Raw genomic sequence first — 17,066 nt, 5'->3', positions numbered from 1 at the left:
CACACACACACACACACACACACACACACACACACACACACACACACACACACACACACACACACACACACACACACACACACACACACGCCGTGCCTTTCAGCCTGGCGGAGAAAATTAAGACAACATGATAGGCAGAGGGACTGACAGGACACAGGTGGAGATAACTAATGATCACAGGGAGGTGAGACAAGGCAGGTACAGAACTACAGGGGCAGACAGGAAACACTAGGAACAATACTAGAAAAAAAGATACAGAACACCAAGACAAAAGGCAACAACAGAGTAACTACTATGCAAAACATCATGGCCAGTCAGTTAAAATGCTCGCTTTAAAAAATATGTATATTCAAAGATTTGTCAAAAATGTGCTATATCTACGTACATGAATACAGCTAAAATCTAAAAAGACACAGCTGCTTTCCCGGTCTTAATGGGTTAATTGAAAACAACTATTGAAACAGAAACAGAAAACTACTTTACTTTATTCTCCTCCTGTCCTGTCGTGTCGTGTCGTGACATGACACAACAATACCCTCTCTTTCGTAGAGCACAATGGTCTGTCTGACTCAATCACTACAGACACCTTTGTCAATGCAGCCTGACCAAAGGCCTTTTCTAATGATTTCAATCTACAGTTCTTAAACATAAAGCTTGATCAAAAGGTTTTCAGTTTATTACATTTGGCTGTAAAACTGCAATAGACAAATAACAGGATGTAGAAATAACAAAAGCCCTATAACTCACTTGAGTATGGCAAATTGAACATTACATATTAGTATTGCATAGTTGTCCGAGAGAGAGAGAGAGAGAGAGAGAGGGGGGGGGGGTCTTTATTGTTATGTCTTGTTTACATGTAGGCCTAGATAAAAATCATTTCAGAGAGATGTTGTTTTGTGGGGAGTTTATACAACATCCAAAGGCACGAGACCAGACCGGTTTGTGGATAATGACTGTTACAAGCGTCACAGGCTTGGGAAACAAAAGCAGGGGCGGAGGAGATAAAGGAGGAGGTAAAGGAGGAGATAGAGGAGGAGGTAAAGGTCAATTATAAAAGAGTCCACCTCGCCTCTTGCCAGTCACAACAGAGACCCTGCAACAGCAAACATGTGGAACTTTACCAGGCTCATTTCTGCACTAGGTCTCCTGTGCTTAATTGGTAAGTTTGGATATACAAACATTATCGTAAAATGTAAGCTTATAGCCTATATAATACATAAACATTTAAATTATGGAAATAAGCTCTCTAGCTTTATTGTTTGATCCTTGACAGATAAATGTAAAAATATACAGTCTATGAATTTTGTCAATAAACTAATCAAAAACATGCCGTCAGTAATAGGCTGATAATAAAAAATAAAATCTTCAACAATTCTCTTCTCTTTGATAGTTTTGGCACAAGAAGAAACCATCTCTGGTAATGGCATAGAGGTGAGTTAGAGATATATCATATAATGACAGCAGCCGTTTTATTGTTAACCTTCATACTTTGTTGTTAGAATATAATAATGTGTCTTTATTTTTCCAATAGCCCGACTGCGGCCACTATTTTTTGCCGGTATGTACGCGTGAGTATGCTCCGGTTTGTGGAACCGACGAGCAAGAATATTCAAACGAATGCATGCTGTGTCTGTCAAACAGGTAGGCCTGCGTTTGATGTGTGGTTTGTTTTTTGTGCATGTGTCATGTTTACTTGTCTGTGCTGCTCATGGTTAATGTTTCACTCTCATTTCCACAGTGAAATGAAGACCAACATCAGGATCAAGAATACAGGGGAATGCTAGACGGATCCATGCCAGACAGAAGTTGATATTCTTGTTCAACTCAACACTTGGTTTTGAAAAGTAGCGAGTTGTTTTTGTGTAACTCTGGAGGGAAATAAATGGGATTTTCAAAAACAAAATACAAGTGAGTCTTATTTATTTGAAAATAGAGCCACATGTGAGCTTCCAGATTGGCTAAATTAAAATTCTGTAGCTCTGCTGTCGGACAGAAACCAGCTATGCCCAAAATATTAACTTTTCAGGAAGAAACAAAAAAACAACAACATGTTTTTAGAACAACTCAATACTGCCTCATCTAAGTTGGTATAGTGACTTTATGCATTGTCAGATACTTGAATGTGTCCTTATATTATCATCACTTTACCCAAATACAGCTCAAGTGGAGTTAGGAGGTTTTTTGACCATTAATGTGGTGATCCAGATTGCAAGTTTAGCCATTCCAGACATACAATTGAGCTGTGTATGTACAATATTTTTTGTCACTCGAACCTGAGACAGAGACAGAGACAGAGACAGAGAGAGAGAGAGAGAAACTGAGACAGACAGACACACATAGTGGAAATATATTGTCCATGCAGAATGGTAAATGCATGGATAGTAGGCAAAGGATTATTTGCCCATCATGAAGCAAGCCTCATGGCATCTTACCATAACCAACAACACCCTTCCAGCATGCAAGTTAATAGATCCCTGAACCAGGGCCAGATCTAGACTTCTTTGATTGGGGGTCAGTATGAAATGTTGACTCTTGTCCAATGCGGACATGTGGCTGTGGTTCCATCAGCAAAATTCTATATATTTTTGGGTTAAGACATATCACTATTGCTGTATGTATATTTTTGACCCAGCAGATGTTGTCACATTTTCAGAAAACCCCAAATAAATTCATGAAAGTAAAAGAAACTTTGCGATTGCTTTGTGTGACAAAGTAGTATTTGCTCTAATCGCCATATCACAAAAGAATAAGAGTTGTAGAAATTACTGGAGAGTCAAAACTGCCATGACATACATGTTCTTTACAAATGTATCTAAACCTTTGATCACAACTGTATACTTTACTTAACATTTTTCAAATCTTTAATTTTTTTACATTTTGGAGAAAATAGCCAATGGTCACGGGTGTCTTGCGACGTGATATGTGCTATTTTTGGCAACCAACATCGTGCATACAAAGTATTTTGTGCAGGGACTGTTACGCTCGAGCGGTGCTGCATAGCCAAATGTGCCGGGGACCCCAAAGGCAAAGACACTGAGATAGGAATAGGGGTAAAAGGAATTTTATTAAATAATAAACGTTACGGTGGGAGGGAAAGTCCTGGGGAGGTGAGAGGGTTTTTGGAATCCAGGGAGTAAGGAAGTGGAGCGCTGGTGGAGAGGGCTGAGGAGCGTGGATGGAGCTGCATGGGTTTTAGGAGGAGGGAGCCTGGAACAAAAAGAGCACAAAGTTAGCATCAAACATACAAAGTACCTTTTTAGAGAACACTCAGGAACAATAGTAAACTAACAGCAACACTAACCAAAGTAGTTAATATTCAAGCATTGCGTGTCGGTTCTCAGCAGTTTATATTGGCCAGCTCTCCTGTTGATGGTGATGTGGAGCAGCTGGGCTGATTGGGACCAGCCACACCTGAGCTGTCTGCTGGCTGAGGGAGACGCCCGGCCCTTGCCCATATATGGCGTGCAGGGGAGGGACCAGGAGCGTGGCACAACAAATTTTGATGATTTTTTAATCGCCAACCAATGTGCTACATACAGCTAAAATCTGAAATGACACAGATACTTTCCCGGTATTTATGGGTTAATTGAAAACACAACTATTGAAACTTGGGCAAACAGAAAACTACTTTATTCTCCTCCTGTCCTCTGTCGTGACATGACACAACAATACCCTCTCTTTCATAGAGCACAATGGTCTGTCTGACTCAATCACTACAGACACCTTTGTCAATGCAGCCTGACCAAAGGCCTTTCTAATGATTTCAATCTACAGTTCTTATACATAAAGCTTGATCAAAAGGTTTTCAGTTAATTACATTTGGCTGTTTGGTCAACCTGAGATAGACAAATAACAGGATGTAGAAATAACAAAGCCCTATAATTCACTTGAGTAAGGCAAATACATATTAGTATTTCATAGTATTCCATTACACAGACAGAGAAAGAGAGAGAGAGTTGGTCTTTATTGTTACGTCTTGTTTACATGTAGCCCTACATAAAAATCATTTCAGAGAGATGTTTTGTGGGGGGAGTTTACACAACATCCAAAGGCATGAGACCAGACCGGTTTGTGGATAATGACTGTACAGTACTGTACAGAAGCTTGTACTGTTACAAGCGTCACAGGCTTGGGAAACAAAAGCAGGGGCGGAGGAAGTAAAGGAGGAGGTAAAAGGAGGAGGTAAAGGAGGAGATAGAGGAGGAGGTAAAGGTCAATTATAAAAAGAGTCCACCTTGCTTCTTGCCAGTCACAACAGAGACCCTGCAACAGCAAACATGTGGAACTTTACCAGGCTCATTTCTGCACTAGGACTCCTGTGCTTAATTGGTAAGTTTGGATATACAAACATTATCGTAAAATCTAAGCTTATAGCCTATATAATAAACATTTAAATTATGGAAATAAGCTCTGTAGCTTTATTGTGTTTTATCCTTTTGACAGATACATGTAAAAATATACTGTCTATGAATTTTGTCAATAAACTTGTCAGTAATAGCCTGATAATAAAAAATAAAATCTTCAACAATTCTCTTCTCTTTGATAGTTTTGGCACAAGAAGAAACCATCTCTGGTAATGGCATAGAGGTGAGTTAGAAATATATCATATAATGACAGCAGTTGTCTTATTGTTAACCTTCATACTTTAGAATATAACGTGTCTTTATTTTTCCAATAGCCCGACTGCGGGCAATATGCATTGCCGGCGTGTGCGCGTAACTATGAACCGGTCTGTGGAACCGACGAGCAAGAATATTCAAACGAATGCATGCTGTGTCTGTCAAACAGGTAGGCCTGCGTTTGATGTGTTGTTTTTTTGTTTTTGTGCATGTGTCATGTTTACTTGTCAGTGCTTCTTCGAGTTAAGCTCATGCTTAATGTTCATTTCCACAGTGAAATGAAGACCAACATCAGGATCAAGAATAAAGGGGAATGCTAAACAGATGACAGACAGAAGTTGATGTTCTTGTTCAACTCAACACTTGGTTTTGAAAAGCAGAGAGATGTTTGTGTGTAACTCTGAAGGACGGAAATATGATATGAATGTGATTTTCAAAAACTAAATAAAAAAAAGTGTGACGAAGAGAAACTTCTCTTCCCTCTATCAGAGTCGTGTCCCAGTGGGGTCGCTGAGCAAACTAAACCAGTAATGACTTTTAAACTCTACATGCATGTTCAACCAGGGCAATGTTGTTTGGTGTTGTATATAGGCTATACAACACATTGGATGTCAAAAGTCTGTTTTAATATGAATTAAATTAATGTGCAATTAAAAATACTCAAAATTTTACAAACCATCTTTTCTTCTGACCACTGAATAACAAAGTTGCCGAACAAATGCATTGATATCTGTATGCTTTTGTTGTTGCTGTGGGACAGACAGAAATCTTTTAGCACGGTATTGCATTTTTGTATTGCAACAGTTTTCAGAAAAACCTATGTTACTATATCAGTGGTTCTTAAACATTTTCATGTCAAGGACTCCCAAAATGATAAATATTTGTCTGCCAACCCCCCATCTCAAAATATATTTTTACAGGGACCCCCAGAAGCCAAGCTTTGAGTTAAAAATGTTTGCTTTAAAAGAATATATATATTCAACGATTTGCACAAATTGTCACGATTTTTCAAAAATAGCAGATTTACAAGCTCTTTAGCCAAAGTATAAAGTAATGCATTTAACTCAAATCTAAAATGACACCACAGATGCTTTATCGGTTTTAATGGGTTAAACCCTGAATATGCAACGTTTCGGCCACTTGGACCTTCATCAGACCTTCAGATGCATGATCTGAAGGTCGCACCTGTCCGTTTGTAGGTGTGCAAAAGGACTTTTCCTAAAAATGGGTTAAAGCCCAATTTTTTCTTCGTCATATGACAGTGTCACACAAAAGTAGCAAAAACAGCAAACATGAATGTTTCACCAATAATGACATGCTCAAGATGCCAGGTTGAAAGTGGTTAAGTGTGTGTGGCTTTCATACTGAACCAATGCAAAGTACATTGTTAGCAAGAGGTTCTTTTTTTAAAACCTTTGGACATACAAGGTTTCCACCTGACAGTTAAGATGTGCATTAAATAAAATGACAAGGATGTGACACATGCAATACTTTGTCAATGTTAGCAGCCCCAAGTGGCAGCAAGAGGTACTGTACCTCTTTCAATAAGACTAGTCCAGGGTTTGGGGTGAAATGAACATTTGGAATTGAAGGCTGTTAGGTCAAAGCCAACCCTACATTGAAATGTAGGAAATAGCAAACACGCACATTCATCTCTCAAGACAGCACTACTGCCTTAAAATGTAGATATGAAGTAGGAATCAAGGAGGAATAAACACAGAAACACCCGGGAGGAAGTGGACTAAGAAAGGGGAGGAGCCAGGCTGAGTTCCCGTTTTACACAATAAAAGGAGGTGTTGCCCCCAGAGGCAAAAACTAAGGTTTTTACCGCATGGGTTCCCTCCCAGATTGCATACACATACTGTAACCTGTCACAACTCACTACCTTCAACAGCAGAAACACCACAACACACACTGCAGATTCACATAATTGCACAAGCCTTCTATTCCATTTCCAGAGCCAGAAACAGTCATTGAGCAAACAGCTTGAATTACATTTGTATATACAGCATACAACACAAGCAGCTGCTCAGCAAAGGAATAAAAAAGGTTCCTATTTTGAGAGAGAGGGGAGAGAGGGAGAAGGGATAATGACCATGCGGAATAGGCCGACATCAAGCCCCCAGAACCCAGAGGTTACATTGAAGCACATTGGACATGCTGGCCAATAGGCTCTATAGCAGCCATATTATCACTTCTTTCACAGGTGTTACCAATGATACCAATGAAGGCTCGGTTCCATTTAGTGTAGCACAGTGGTTTCCACGACCCCCATAACTCTGAGAGTGTACAAATGGAACCAAATGGACCCTTACGGGTCCATTTGGTTCCATTTGTACACTCTCAGAGTTACACACCTGTAAGGGGCCATTTGGAAGGCCATGAGGGTCCCTGGACCCCAACTGTAGACCCACTGGTGTAGCAGAGTGTTTCCAGTGAGCCAACATGCACAATATCAGCACCCTGACTCTGTTTGACCAGAATGGAACAGAGCCTTCATTAGTATCATTGGTAACACCTGTGAATGTCTTCACAATATGGCTGCTGTGAATAGAGCCTATCATAGGTACTATGTACTGGGTGAGCAACTCAATGCAAGTGGATGGGAGGGGATTTCCGGCGCCCTCTCTATTATTTTTGACTCTATGGCCTACATAGACAGAGGTTTTGCCACCAAGACAATCATACTGAGCCAGTACAGCCACCCATATCACAACTCAGCCACAACATACATAGGTGTAGATTCACATCAGTATTCTATTCCAAATGAACATTTGCAGTTGATGGCTGATACAGTATGTCAAAGCCCCAAACATCTAGGTTGAACTTTAAAAGAAATAGCAAACTCACACATAGGATAAGTTAAGTGACCAGAGCCACACAATTCCCTGTTACTCACTACATGAGCAGCAGAAACAGCATAACAGACACAGTAGATTCACATCAGCCTTCAATTCCAGAGCCAGAAACTGAACATGTTTCATTGCCACCCAGTCATTGGGCCCCAATATGACAGCAATAGAGCAGCAGCCTGAATTACATTAGTATACACACAGCATACAACACAAGCAGCAGCAGCAAAGCAAACGGTTCTTACCTTGAGCCGTCTTCTACTTGACTTCATCAGTTGTGTAAGTGACGGCCAGGGTCAAACTGTGGAACCCTATGGATAGAGAGGTAGAGCCCCTCTCTCTCTAGCTCATCCTAGCTGGATGAGAGCTCCAGTGGTGTCTCCAGTCATCTCCATCCTCCACCTCCATACATCTGGCCAGTGGTGGAAAAAGTACTCAAATGGCCTAGGTATAAAATAGGGTTAAGTGGTTAATGTATGTTTTATAATATAATAATTTATATCTGAAAAGTAACTAGTAACTAAAGTTTTCAAATAATTGTTGTGGAGTAAAATTGTTGTTGTTGATTTACTGAAACACGAACACCAAGCAGTGTGAAATATTCTGCCAAAGTTCAGTAACTACGCAAATAACTTAACGCAGGGGTCTTCAACGTTTTCAGGCCAAGGACCCCCTAGCTGAGAGAGAGATGAAGCAGGGACCCCCTCTATATTGTGTAAAATTGTGTTTCAGATTCAACTTTTTTTGTTTACTTTGTCTGCTCTTTTTTCCCTCTACACCTATATCTCTTTGCCAAAAATAGCAGATCTACAAGCTCACAACGCCTCGCAGCTAAGTTCTCCTCAGAAAAGGGATGCTAGGGTTCAAGTGGTTAAGGTAAAAAAAATAATCATATCACACAAAGATTTGGCGGACCCCCTTTAGTAACTCTGAGGACCCCCTAGGGGTCCCGGACCCCCTGTTGAAGACCCCTGACTTAACGGATAAAAGGGTTTCAAATGGTCAGCCAAATGGGTTATTGGCATTTAAGTGATATTACACTAATTATATATCTGTTCTTGAGGTAATTGTTTATCCCCCAAAATCACAAAGGCTAATTTGACCTTTGGGATACACAGATAAGTTAGTGTGTCCAAAAACGCACTTACTGCACTTTGACTTTTATAGGGCAGATTGGTATCTTATATATTCAACTAGAAAAAGTGCTCCTCGGAGCACTCCGCCAGGTCAGGTAGGTTATTGTGGCCTCCTGGTGAAAAGGGTGCCATTTCTTCTTAGGCCTAGCTGGCACGGCAATCGGACACTGCATTTATGATTTGAGGCATTCTCTTTTGCTAAATTAGACCTGCTGGTGGAATATGAGAAATCAAACACATCTTGATCACATGACTATAGAGATCATGTGTACCGATTTGCGTGAAATTTGGATAAAATGGGAAGGAGTAATGTTAACAAATGTGTTTTACATAAGTCGGCCTCCTGGTGGCGCTATAAAAGGCAGATGTGAAAAATACAGGGCAAAGGTTTTTCCTTGACCTCTAGGGAGGCATAGTGGAAATATGCATGCAAAATTTCACGGAGATTGCATGCTGTGTTCATGATTTGAGGCATTTTGTTCAAAACAGAGCACTCCTGCAAACTTTGGAAGCCATTTTTAGCCAATCAAGATGGAATATGAAAAATCTGAAAGACCTGTTTTGTTTAATGACTATAGAGATACTGTGTACCGATTTGCAGGATTTTTGGACAAAATATGTAGGAGTACTGTCAAAAAATATGTTTTGCACAAATCGGCCTCCTGGTGGCGCTATAAAAGGCCCATGTGAAAAATTTAGGGCAGAGGTTCTGCTGTGGCATCCAGGGAGTGTGTGTGCACAGTTTCGCTGCGATCAAGCCAACGGTGCCGGAGATTAGCTGTACACAGACAGAATGACGGACGGACGGACACACGGACGGACGGACGGACGGACAGACAGACGGACAAAACATACTCTCTCACCATGCCGAAACAATAATTTTCTTTTAACCAGATGAACCTAGCATCTCTATTCTGGGGTGGTGAACATCCAGTGAAAACATTGCATCACTGAGCTGATAAGATTGTCTTTATCACTTTGCTTGTTGAGAGTTGATGCTATTAACCAGAGGAACTGACAGGTGAGGGGTTATGATGTTCCATACAAGGATATTTGGTGCTGTTGTAAACACAGTTTACAACACCTAGCCCTACAGATTTAAACCACTGCTGACACACACACACACACACACACACACACACACACACACACACACACACACACACACACACACACACACACACACACACACACACACACACACACACACACACAACAAGCTGTTGGTAGCTCACTCACCTGAAGAATAAACTCCCCATGCAGTTTGTCAGGATTAATTAATTAGCCTATAACTTCTCTCTCACACATGTCTTTTAGCCGTTTCCACTCCCTGACAAACACTGGAAACTCTGCTCAACTTCCATGTGCTATGTTATAACGTTACATTATTTATTATGTTGTTTATTTCTCTTTTGCATCCAAATACAACGAGCTTGTGTCAAACACCTGTCAGCCTCTCTCGCGCAGGTGTGTGTGTAGGGGTGGGGGCGGGGGAACAAGGAGGATTTCAGTGGTGGAAAAAGTACTCAAATGTTTTACTTAATCAAAAGTATCAATACGGCAATGTAGAAATACTCTGTTACGAGTAAAAGTCTGGGTAATCAAAATGTACTTGAGTAAAAGTACAAAGGTATTGGCCTCAAAATATACTCAAAGTACCAAAAGTAAAAGTACTCATTATGCAGAATGTCCCGTTTCACAAGTTATCATAATGTCTAAAATGTATTAAAAATCTTTTGAAAATAGCCATCGTTTAAATAGGGCTGAGGTGGTTAATGTATGTTTTGTAATAATAATCCAAATCTACAAAGTAACTAGTAACTCAAGTTTTTAAATAATTCTAGTGGAGTGAGACTGAGATGTAGTGGAGTAGAAGTAAAAGTACTGAAAATTGGAAATACTCCAGTAAAGTAAAAAATGCCTCAAAACTATTACAGTCCTTGAGTACACTTAGTTACTTTACACCACCGGAGGATTTAAAGAGCCCACACGCTGTTTCTGGGGAGTGTTTAGCAATATAACCGGACCTTGGCTTCTAGAGCAGACGTTCTGAAACTTTTTCATGTATTCATGTATTTGGCCGCGGAACAACATCTGAAAATGTTTTGTGCCAGCAGGGACACCCAGAAGAGAAGATTTGTGTTCAAAGATATCAGAATTATTCAAAAATGTCCAATACTTTCAAGATTTGTCTCTCTCTCCCCCCCCCCCCCCCCCCCCCCCCCCCCCCCCCCCCCCCCCCCCCCCATAATCCAGTATTATCTTGTGTATATTGTACTGCTGTTGTCTTGCGGAACATGGCGTACCAACATTTCACTGTTTGTACTGTAGCTGTATGAGTGAGTGGCAAATGAACCCTCTTCCTTCTTCTTGAGTTCAAGTTTCTTTTGTTCTACAGTCTGAGAAAGGAATGGTGAACTGAGACGACTATTACTTACGTCACCTTCTGACATTGGTAGGCTCATACAACCTCCTCATTAGCAGTCCTATCTCCATCTTACAAGATAAAGCCTGGAAAAGCACTACTCTCTTCATGAAAAACTAAAAACAAAAAAAGTAAACAAAACATAGAAGAACCTATTTTCTCTTCACCAACATTCCCAAGATACCGACCAACCTAGTCTTCCAGTCAGCACTTTTTATTAGAACAACAGATTCTTTAGCCTAATGTAGGTTACAGTTTTGATTTTAGACATACTGTGAATACAGTATGTTGAGAGTGTTTGAGGGTAGGGGTTTCCTATACAGTAAGCTTTCTTCACGTGTACTTCAGTTTAGTTAAAACCCATGTACAAGTCTTCGACATATTTTTAATTCTTCTAATCGTAGATAAACCAATGTGAGGTCAAATTTAATTCACAACAGAGCAGTAGCTGCTCGCTGCTCCCTTAAGACAGATTGTTGTGTGCCGAAAATAGCTGATCTTCAAGCACAGAAGGCACTGCATAAGCAACACGTTTTGAGCTTGTAGATTGTTGTTATTTTTTGGCACATGACACTGTAGTACGATAGAGCATTAATTACAGCATAAATCCCAATTTACATGGGACACAAAGGACGAGAATAGAATCAGGTTCAGTCTCACTTGTTCAATCTAGAAAAGACATTTCAAATAATCAATATCTCTCCCCATGGGGCTACTTTCATTTACTTAATAAAGTTGCCTCCTGGAAAACTCTGTCTTAGAATAATTCCTTTTAACAGGTCGTTTATGAAAGTCCTTACGGTCTTGTTTCCAATGAGAACCTATGAGCAATTAGGGGTTAAGAGTCTTGCTCAGGGACAAATTTCATTTCATCGACACATATGCTGGCCTGGTCTGGAATCGTACCTGGGGCAACCAGGGCTTCTGGCTCCCTAGGCGGGCTCACTAACCACACAGCTATGGCCGCCCCTCTTTGCCTGATTATTTTGCCAATTATTTGACAAACAGTCATCAGATGAGTATGCACTGTATAGCTACTCTGCCTAAGGTATGTCAACAATGTAAACTAGCTTAAGTTCAAGTTTCTTTTGTTGTCGAGTCTGAGAAAGGAAATGTGATCTGAGAGGACTATACAGTACTTTCTTTTATATATTATACTGTTTAGACTGATGGTTTACCTATATGATCCTAGATTACTGGCACTACACTGTCTCTATGCATTTGATGTATGTGTTTACCTTGCTTTGGATAAAGTGTCTGCTAAATGCCTAAATTGTAAATAGGCCCTATGCACAGCAGCCATATTGTCATATGGCTGCTGGACATTCACAGGTGTTATCAATGATACTAATGAAGGCTCAGGGTCAGGGTGCTGATATTGTGCATGTTGGCTCACTGGAAACACTCCCAAATGGCCCTTTACGGGTGTGTAACTCTGAGAGTTATGGGGTTGTGGAAATCTGAAATTCAAAAATCTGAGAACTACTGTGCTACACTAAATGGAACAGAGCCTTCATTAGTATCACTGGTAACACCTGTGAAGGAAGTGATAATATGGCTGCTGTGCATAGAGCCTATTGTACTTACCTGTAGCACATATTCCTAGAATGACATCACTTCATCGTTATTACTCTGTCCTCGTATCATCTGTCTGTCTAACTTCCCAGCCATATGTAGGCCAGTGGTTCTCAAAGTGGGGTCTGGGGACCCCCAGGGGTCGTTGAGGGAATTCCAGGGGATCATTCATTCATTCAGTTACAATGTAGGAATTGGGAAGAAATAAAAGGCATACATGTAAAAGTTCTAAAACAAGTCAAGGCTACCAGAGTGCTTAATCTCAATGTGTTCTGCAGGGCATGCCACGTGGTAGGGCCATAGAAGCTAAATGCTGATTTACCGAGTTCAGAGCCAACCTTGGGCACCTTGGATCCCTGGCTATAATTTGTTAATATAGCTTCAAAATCTGTTTAACCACTTTAATCCTATACACAGTATCGGCTAGTTGAAAATTGTTGATCTGAGCTTGTAGATCTATTCAAATAAAATGTGGAAAACCGTTGAAACATTCTAACATTCCAGTCTTGTCCCTGGCACAAAATATTTTTAAATGGGGGTCGGCAGCCAAATACATATTCATTTGGGGGTCCTTGACATGAAAGAATGTTGAGAACCACCGATGTAGCCTTTCCCAAAGAAATACTTCACTTTTGGGTCGAAAGGGTCAAAGGTCAGCGTCACAATCCAGGCCAACATGCAAACCCAGAACAGATGGGTGGCTTCTCACCGAACGCAGTGAGAGATGATTAACTTTGGGGGGTCAGAAAAGGCCCCAGGTTTAGGTCAGCGTTGCATAACAGTTCATATACTGTATCATCAGTACATTATCACCGTTGTCGGGCGAGATTTTGCGAGATCTGCTATTTTCACTAGTTTGTCTCACAGGGAGACGTCAGATTTCTCTCTTTTGGGTCTCCGGCTAAAAAGTGTGAGGACCACTGATGTATAGAAGCACCCGTCACATTTTAACCCATTAAGACCGAGAAAGCAGATCTGTGTCATTTTAGATTGTATCTATATCTGTATATAGCACATTGGTTCTTAAACTGTACTATGGATATTCAAAAATAGCAGATCTACAAGCTCCTAGCGCATCACTATGAGCTTGTAGATCTGCTATTTTAGAAACTTCGTGAAACGGTGTGCAAATCTTTGAACACACATGCTCCAAGCTGGAACACAATCGATCGATTGATCATTCAAATAATAACATGCTCTGAAAATGCACGCGGCCCACCCATCTGACCACTTCACATGGCAGCCGAAAGGGCAATGATCCAGAAGAGGTTGGGAACCACTGCTCGAAACCTCAAGCTACTCCGTGTCTGTCTTCAGCCTCTTTAGGACGCTTTTCATGCAGCCGAGAGGAATGATCACTCCAATTCATCTGATCTGATGCACACTGTTGTTATCGACGTGTAGGTTTTGTACTGTATGTGAAAATGATGAATGCCACAGAATACTGTGATCTATGATGGTGAAGTTTCACAAGCAGTACAAAACTATGTGAAATACATCATGGGTGAGCGGAGAATAAATGGTATCGTCCAACCGGCTGTTTCTGTGTGTGTGTGTGTGTGTGTGTGTGTGTGTGTGTGAGGGGGTGTGTGCGCGCGTGTCCGTCTAAATAATGATTCTAACTGCAGCGAGTCTGTAATCCTTGTGGAGACAGTTTATATCATTAATAAATGTCTGTCTGTCTGTAAACTGCTGTTTTTTATGAATGAGTTTGGATGTGTATGACCTCACCATACATTAGTGAGTTCAGAAGTCGAGCATTAATTACACTCAAAAGAACTTAAGCGATGAGAGATTTACAAGTCCAGACCCAATGATTTGCAATGACTTACAACTTGCAACCGCTTGCAACACAATGCTAAAACTCGCAGCTGCACAGTCCACACCCAGGTGCCGAGCTGCGAACCGAATGCCGCTTCCACAGCAATATATGATAAACCACAGACAGGGCCGTCCTATAACCCATAACCCATGACCCATCTGTGCAATTTTAAGATTTATTTGGCTATTTTATTTTTATTTTGGAGGAGGTGATGATTGCCAGACAGAATTGCTCAGCACCCCTCTGCCCAAAAGGACGTTTTGGTATTGCAGCTGAAAAAGCTTGGAATGACAGACAGTCAGATTGTGAGAAAAAATATCTGGATGTTTTTTTAGGCTTACAACCTGTTTAATATGTATTAGGGGGCAATATTTATATATAATATATATTTTTTACATTCATGGTGTAGCCCCTTTGAAGTAATATTACTGTCGTTATGGAAAACAATGTCACATTAGAATTACAACACACTCTTTTAATATTGTTTCATGTGCAACAATAACTATTATATTTCTCTAACTTTCCCTCCAAAAAACAAAAACATTTCTTCTTAATAAAATGCTACTGAGCTTATTACACACAACTGCATCCGTTCACTTACAAATACACATTTATACACAACTTTGCATAAGTTCTCCTTCTTGACATCCGTGTGCTTTGATCCAGAACAAACCTCTCAGCGCTGTACATTATAAAATATGGCTAGGATTGTCATCTGAGTGACTGTCTTCTTGGACGCAAGACATACCACAAACATTATCTAAAGACACTGGTTCTCAACGTCCCGTTCGGGGACCCCCAGCGGTCCACAATGGACTAGCATTGTTCCGATACCGACACCAGTATCGGAAAAGCTGCCGATACTGCCTAAAATGCTGGTATCGGTGAGTATGCCAGTCTATGCCAATCAATCGGAGAGTGTACAAATGGAACAAAATCCATTTGGACCCCCTGGCGGTCCCCGGACCGGCCGTTGAGAAACAGTGACCTATAAGGCACTAGGAGTCATCTACCGACCAGGAGAGTCAGCATATTCTGCTGCTGAAGCACAGAGAGATCTGGGTTACAAGCGAGCGCGAGGACAAAGTATTCACACAGAGAATACCTCCGCTCCCCAAATAAACATATTTACATGGGACGCACGAGAGAACGAATAGAAAACCATAAGGAAAATTAGAACAACATGTCCCACAAACCTGGCTGCGTATAAAAACATGGCTGTACTGTATTTGTCGGCAGTCCACACAGTAAGTGCTGTGATACTGTAATGCCTCAATTATGCTCCGTTGTAGGACGGCGTCACGTGCTGAAAATAGCCGATCTACAAGCTCTTGGAGCTTGTAGATCGGCCTTTTTCCACGCAGAAAGCGTGGTTTAAGTCTCATTGCTTATTCAAGCTCTCGTGAGCCTATTACTGTTAAGCTCGTTCTGGTTGCTGCGTTCCACATAATCATGAGCTCAACTCCGTTGGTTTCACAGAGTCCAAAAATGCAGCAACAACAACAACAAAAAAATCTGTAGGCACGACTACTGTATGTCCTGGGGGGGTGGATGATTGTGGGTTAGAATCCGAGTCCAACCTGGCCTGAGAAGGGTGGAGCAGGTGGTTATCCGGGGCGTCCGTGCCTGAAGTTCAAAGCCCGTTTGTGTCCTCCCGCCCTCAGCTATAGGTCCGGTCCGGGATGAGGTCCCGCTTTGCGTTTTGTTCCTGCTGAGGGTCGGGACCGGTGAAAATGTTCAATTCTCACCTTTGTTTTCCATTTTGACTTCATCGCATGCTGGATTTTTTTAAAAACATTTTTAAAGGTTATTTCAACCTGTCAATTTTGTATTCTCCATTATGTGGTAACTATTGACATCTGTAGGATACAGCGGTTCTCATAGTGGGGGTCCGGGAACTCCCAGGGGTCCTTGAGGGGGTTCCAGAGGATCCCCAGCTAAACGAGTTAATATATCATCCAGATCAGTTTAACCACTTTAACCCTATATACATAGGCTTGTTTTGGAAAATAGCTCACAACTTGTAGAGCTTGTAGATCGGCTATTTTCAAACAAATGTTTAAAGAGATGGGGAAATTCTGAAGCCAAATACATCACTTTAGGGGTCCTTGACATGAAAACGTTTGAGAAACACTGCTGTACCAGGACTACCTTTATCACTTCCTTCACAGGTGTTACCAATGATACTAACGAAGGCTCTGTTCCATTTAGTGTAGCACAAGTTTCCACGACCCCCATAACTCTGAGAGTGTACAAATGGACCTTTACGGTTCCATTTGGTTCCACACCTGTAAGGGGCCATTTGGAAGCCCATGAGGGTCCCTGGACCCCAACTGTACACCCAGTGGTGTAACACAGTGTTTCCAGTGAGCCAACATGCACAATATCAGCACCCTGACTCTGTTTGACCAGAATGGAACAGAGCCTTCATTAGTATCATTGGTAACACCTGTGAATGTCTACCTTTACATTTTGGATACGATGTTCAGAAAAAAAGGTCAGAATTGAACATTGTCGTCGGTCCTGCCCTCAGCCGGGACGTAACGCTACCGGTCCCTCATCCCAGAGTCACGGCAGTACAGAAGTTGGTGACCCGGGGGGGGGGGGGGGGGGGGGGTGTCTGGCTCAACTGAATGG

At 41.3% G+C, this 17,066-nt stretch overlaps 2 protein-coding genes across 2 annotated transcripts; both read left to right on the top strand.

Moving 5' to 3' along the window:
• The first annotated feature begins 1,044 nt into the window (after positions 1–1,044).
• On the top strand, positions 1,045–1,908 carry LOC311065510 (trypsin inhibitor ClTI-1-like). The gene is made up of 4 exons (XM_084085892.1): positions 1,045–1,159; positions 1,391–1,431; positions 1,532–1,641; positions 1,739–1,908. Exons 1-4 carry the CDS (start codon positions 1,108–1,110, stop codon positions 1,782–1,784), a joined length of 249 nt encoding a protein of 82 aa, XP_083942018.1. The 5' UTR covers positions 1,045–1,107; the 3' UTR covers positions 1,785–1,908.
• Positions 1,909–4,185: 2,277 nt separating this feature from the next.
• Positions 4,186–5,295, top strand: LOC311065431 (trypsin inhibitor ClTI-1-like). Its single transcript, XM_084085783.1, has 4 exons — positions 4,186–4,329; positions 4,547–4,587; positions 4,679–4,788; positions 4,894–5,295. The coding sequence occupies exons 1-4, from the start codon at positions 4,278–4,280 to the stop codon at positions 4,937–4,939; spliced, it is 249 nt and encodes an 82-aa protein (XP_083941909.1). The 5' UTR covers positions 4,186–4,277; the 3' UTR covers positions 4,940–5,295.
• The last annotated feature ends 11,771 nt before the right edge of the window (positions 5,296–17,066 follow it).

The sequence above is a fragment of the Gymnoscopelus microlampas genome, assembly GCF_963454915.1.
Source record: "Gymnoscopelus microlampas genome assembly, chromosome: 18".
In the NCBI taxonomy this organism is placed as follows: domain Eukaryota; kingdom Metazoa; phylum Chordata; class Actinopteri; order Myctophiformes; family Myctophidae; genus Gymnoscopelus; species Gymnoscopelus microlampas.
This window is presented reverse-complemented; position numbering and strand designations above follow the sequence as displayed.

Bases quoted from the DNA above. Each gene is read 5' to 3' on its own strand.
- LOC311065510 (XM_084085892.1), top strand. From the start codon at position 1,108: ATGTGGAACTTTACCAGGCTCATTTCTGCACTAGGTCTCCTGTGCTTA. The intron at 1,160-1,390 runs GTAAGTTTGGAT...TCTCTTTGATAG, and splicing joins AGGTCTCCTGTGCTTAATTG to TTTTGGCACAAGAAGAAACC. The intron at 1,642-1,738 runs GTAGGCCTGCGT...TCATTTCCACAG, and splicing joins ATGCTGTGTCTGTCAAACAG to TGAAATGAAGACCAACATCA.
- LOC311065431 (XM_084085783.1), top strand. From the start codon at position 4,278: ATGTGGAACTTTACCAGGCTCATTTCTGCACTAGGACTCCTGTGCTTA. The intron at 4,330-4,546 runs GTAAGTTTGGAT...TCTCTTTGATAG, and splicing joins AGGACTCCTGTGCTTAATTG to TTTTGGCACAAGAAGAAACC. The intron at 4,789-4,893 runs GTAGGCCTGCGT...TCATTTCCACAG, and splicing joins ATGCTGTGTCTGTCAAACAG to TGAAATGAAGACCAACATCA.